We start from the raw sequence: 4,744 nt of genomic DNA, 5'->3' as shown, positions 1-4,744 counted from the left end.
TGTGTGCTCACAATAATAGATCGGAGTTATCACCAGCCCTTAGTACACACACACACACACATACACACACACACAGACACACATTCACACACACATATATATACACACAAACACACACACACACCTGACACATACACACATACATACAGACACACAAACACACACACATACAGAGGCTAACTGCCTGTATACACACACAAAAATGTAAGCCCTTATACACACACACACACATTGAACTAAAATCAACCCGACACAAATTTCACAGTCTTACATTGGCATGGTTTAAATAGAATAATCTACTCGCAGCTATTTCTGATCATTCCTAATTAAGACCTCCGAAGAAAAGAAGAAAAAAAACAGCAACCCTGTGTTTAACCAGCACCCATTGTCAACGCAGTTAATTAATACCCTGAAGGATTCCATTATCCTAAATAAATAAATTAATAAACTAGCATCTCAATGACCCCACTGAGATCCTCCTTAAATCAAAGCCCAATTTAGATGGGGATCTTATTTGAACATAAAAGAGAGGCGAGATCCCAGAGCATTAGCTGAAAAGAAAGACTAATTTATACCTTTTGGAGAGAGAAAAAAAACACAACACAGGGAAACAAGAGAGACAGAGGGAGAAATAAAGAGACGGAGAAAGAAAAGAGAAACTCGTCCACATTATCTTGTTCCAATTCATTAGTTTTCAGCTGAATACAAGGGAAGCCTTATCAGCTCAATAGACTTCAATGTCGATGAATTTCTACGACATTGAAATGCTAATGAAAGGCACTTAGGTGCAGTAATTAGTGTATGTGATGGCTGGCTTTAATGTTTTAATATGATTTAATTACTCGTGGGTGCTTGACCAACACACACACACTCCACGTGGACAATGGGCACAGGAAGGATGGCCTGTCTTACATGTGAAAGGGTCTGACTTATGGTACGCCCCGCAAGATACCATCTAAGGTGGAGGTGTTTCAGAGTGCATGTGTACACACACACACACACACACACACACACAGACACACAGGACACACACTCACAGGACACACATAAGAATTCTGAAAATACAAATACAAAATGTATATTATACATACAGATAACATTTGTGTCTATATGTGTGTATATATGTGTGTGTGTGTGTGTGTGTGTGTGTGTGTGTGTGTGTGTGTGTGTGTGTTGAGCCCCCTGGAACACACTGTTGCAATATATCATTTCTATGCCACGTAAAACACACATTTGAAATGTAGCATATGGTATCTATATTCTTACTGTCATCTTGTCGCATTCCTACACTAGAGCCCTTCTTACTGTATGCTTTGTGGTGTCAACAACTAGTATGGGCCGACCATACAGTCTGGCATTTTTTAAATCTCTATTAAGTATGACTGTGTTGTGAATAATAAATGAATTCACCTCTGATATTTGCATTTGCAGCATTACTGTATTGTAAAAACAATTAGGTTCCAGCTGGCCTAGTCAGAGGACAGGACATTCCACTCATCAAACCTGGTCAGTCAGTCAGCAGAATGACAATATTAAATCAGGCCATTTGGGGTAAACATTTTTGAGATTGTAGCGTGTGTGTGTATTAAATAGAAGCCAGTTTGTGTCAAATTAATTCAAGATTTGCCCCAGCCAGGAGAGAGAAATGTGTGTGTGTGTGTGTGTGTGTGGAGATGAGTACAGCGGAGAAGCGCCAGCGACGGGGACCGAGAGCTGCTGTCACCTCTTCCACTTCAGGCGTGGCGATAAGGGCCACTTTCCCTTGATTTGTGACCTCCGAACAAATACCGGCTGGGGAACGACAGTGAGCCACGCTTAACGTTATCTTCACTGGGGTCATTATACTATCAAAATAAATCATGTTGCTGGCGGGAAAGGGGCAAAACAAACACTTCACTTGTCTGGGAGATCGTGCTTTCACAATAAGCTGGGACTCGGTCAAACAAAAGATAAGCTCACTATGCCATAACCAACGACATCTGCAGCTGGGTGGCTTCCGCGACATGGCTACTCGTTCGTGCACACGTTAGAAACGTCCCCCGCCTGTGGAATGTTATGAATGTGCCCCATCCGCCAGACACAGAAAGGTAGGTGTCGATCGAATAGCCGTACAACAGGCAGGCAGTTAGAAATGCACAGGTTGACGTCTTCCAATTGTAACGGACTAACCTTGCTATAAAAAAAATGAAAAAAAAAAAACCGTGGTGTAATTAGTCTAAATCAGTGTCAGGGAGAGGCTGGCTGTGGGCGCAGCGCCGGACGGACTGCCCACAGACCCGGGCAGCACCCCTGTCATATCCCGTGTGGGGCGGAGGTGTGAAAGCGCCGCCACTGTTTACTCTTCGCATTCCTCTGCCCGGAGTCGGGACTCGGGATCAGATACTAGACATTCATCAGCCCGCGGAAACTGCTTCCCCGCGGAAAATTTACGACCGTGTGTACTCGTGAGATATTGCATTTTTAGAGCACTTGGGCCACTGACAGCAATAAAACTCCACAACCAGAGGGAAAGGGAGAGAGAGAGAGAGAGAGGGAATGAGAGAGAGGCGCGGGGCAGAGGTTGCTGATTGAGTTGTTTGTAAGTGGTTCGGTTCTTAGTTTAACAAGTTGTCTCCTAAAAGTAGGTACTGGACAAGCTCCAGTCATGTGCTCACACTGTACTGCTTAACACAATGAACTAAATACAACACGGGCTCTTGTCATTGAACTCAAACATATATGAATGTGATTCATGTTTACTTCTTGTCATTAACATCTAAATATGACCTGAGCGTAAACAAATAAAAATCAATAATTAAACTTCAGGCAATCGGGCTGACACACAACGAGCCAGCTGAATTAAGGAAACAAAGTTAAGGTAACGTACACTGAGCGCTCCGGCGATGCTGCCAGTCCCGCTGAGCCAGTCCGCTGAAGCATGCTTTGAGAGCCTTCTCTTGCAACATACAGGACGACGGACTCGACGTGTAGAAATCCAGCATTTGCCCTGGACTCACGGCGAGAACGTCCATGCAGTCGAACATGATGTCCCTTCCCGACAGCGTGCAAAATAGGTGTTTTTTTTCCGTTTAGTTCTGGAGCGGGATCGCATAGAAAAGTGCACACAACTCCATTAAACTCTGTCCCGTATTTGGCACATACAATCTTCTTTCCAGACAGGATTCATAAATTGCGACAGACAAGAATATTAAAGGCTTGTAATTGATCCAAATGATCATTTGCCATTTTCTACGTAGTCCCGACGGAGCGACAAAAGGGTTCCTGCGATTCCCCGCCGTAATGTTCCGCCGTGTTTATCTCGTAATGTTTTGCTTAGCCCGTCCCGTCCGGTTAACGACATAAGCGAGAGACTGTCTTCGATCAACCCCGGCGGATTGAAATATTTTTTATAAATAACACAGATCGCGCTTTAAAACCACTTCTTCCCTCCGATGACGAATGGGTTATCCTGCCTCTATGCAGCTCATTTCCTACTAGTTTTGTCACAGAGAATGAAAGATTGAATTGCCTAATATATGCGAGTGAACTTTCCATGAACCCTTCCGAGGCTGCTAACCTTCAAATGACCCAACCAGTCTGACATCACCAAGTCCCAGGATTCTCGCCGAGCTTATAAACCCACCAGCAGCTCCGCGGCGCGAGCAGGCTGAAACAAGAAACGCAGCCGAGCGCACGCTGTTTCTTTCCTCGAAAGAAAACGACAGTCGGATTTATTTTTCTATCTCTCATAACTTAAATAAATCGTCTTGTGGTAGATTTTTTTCCTCAGTTCTTTGTAAAGACTTTAGGCACAAACATTTCCATATTTGCATACTGTCTTACCACCTCATTTTTACTTGTTGGTTTTTTGACAATAATGTAAAAGTTTAAAAAACATTCAAATGTAACATATATAAACCGAGTTGGTATGAAGTGAAGCCACACGGGTACAAAACCAATCCCTCTCCGATGATCTTGGGCTGTGTTCGCACGTAGCCCGTGTTTCCTGGGCGTTCGAACTTGAAGTGCGAAACGAGTTGGAAATATATAGACACATCGAAAACTGCTGTCGATACTAGTAGGCCATTATTTTTGCCTTGTTTGACGGTTCATTTCGAGCGCTCACGCCGTGATGTACGAGTGTCATTTGTCCCGTGATATTTTCAGTTACTTTGTGCCAATTACCGAGCAGGCTGTAATAGAAAATAGTGAGCTGCCATTTATTATGTATAATGCAATTTGAGCCCATGAGAGTTATGGATGACTCTATTTATTCTTGTGTGATGGGCTATTCACATTACGTACCGCGAAAGACAGGAAAACATTTCTACTTGCGTAGTAATTGAATTTAAGGAAGCTTGTAACATTACTAAAAGGGCTTTAACATACTCTGTTCTTCACCTGCATGTCATTTTATTTACGAGCTAAATATTTACCGTTAGATCATGATTGAGTCATGGTTGAACATTATGTAGCATTGAAAATGCACTTAGAGGATAAACAGATAAACAAATGGATAACATGTTATATTTTAAAAGGAACAAACATTGTTAAATAAACCTATAGTGGGAGCAAACGACGTAAGGCAGAATTCTGACAGCTTAGTTTAAAATACTGTATGAGATTGTGGTGGAGTGTGTGTTTGAGTGATTGAGTGTGTGTACACAGTTGTGTGTGTGAGTGTGTGTTTGAGTGACTGAGTGTGTACACGGTTGTGTGTGAGTGTGTGTTTGAGTGACTGAGTGTGTCTAGTCTCTCCTCCTTC

General features: G+C 42.8%; 1 protein-coding gene across 1 annotated transcript in view; it reads right to left on the bottom strand.

Annotated features, from left to right (window-relative positions):
* LOC116225076 (retinoic acid receptor beta) overlaps positions 1-3,746 on the bottom strand; it is a 73,951-nt gene extending 70,205 nt beyond the window's left edge. The window contains exon 1 of the mRNA XM_031586651.2: positions 2,867-3,746. Within this exon, the coding sequence (XP_031442511.1) occupies positions 2,867-3,023 (157 nt within the window). The 5' untranslated portion in view covers positions 3,024-3,746. The remainder of the gene's footprint in view (positions 1-2,866) is intronic.
* Between the last annotated feature and the right edge of the window lie 998 nt (positions 3,747-4,744).

The sequence above is a fragment of the Clupea harengus genome, chromosome 19 (assembly GCF_900700415.2).
Source record: "Clupea harengus chromosome 19, Ch_v2.0.2, whole genome shotgun sequence".
Lineage (NCBI taxonomy): Eukaryota > Metazoa > Chordata > Actinopteri > Clupeiformes > Clupeidae > Clupea > Clupea harengus.
Note: the sequence above shows the minus strand (reverse complement) of the source record. Positions and strands in the feature narration are given on the sequence as shown.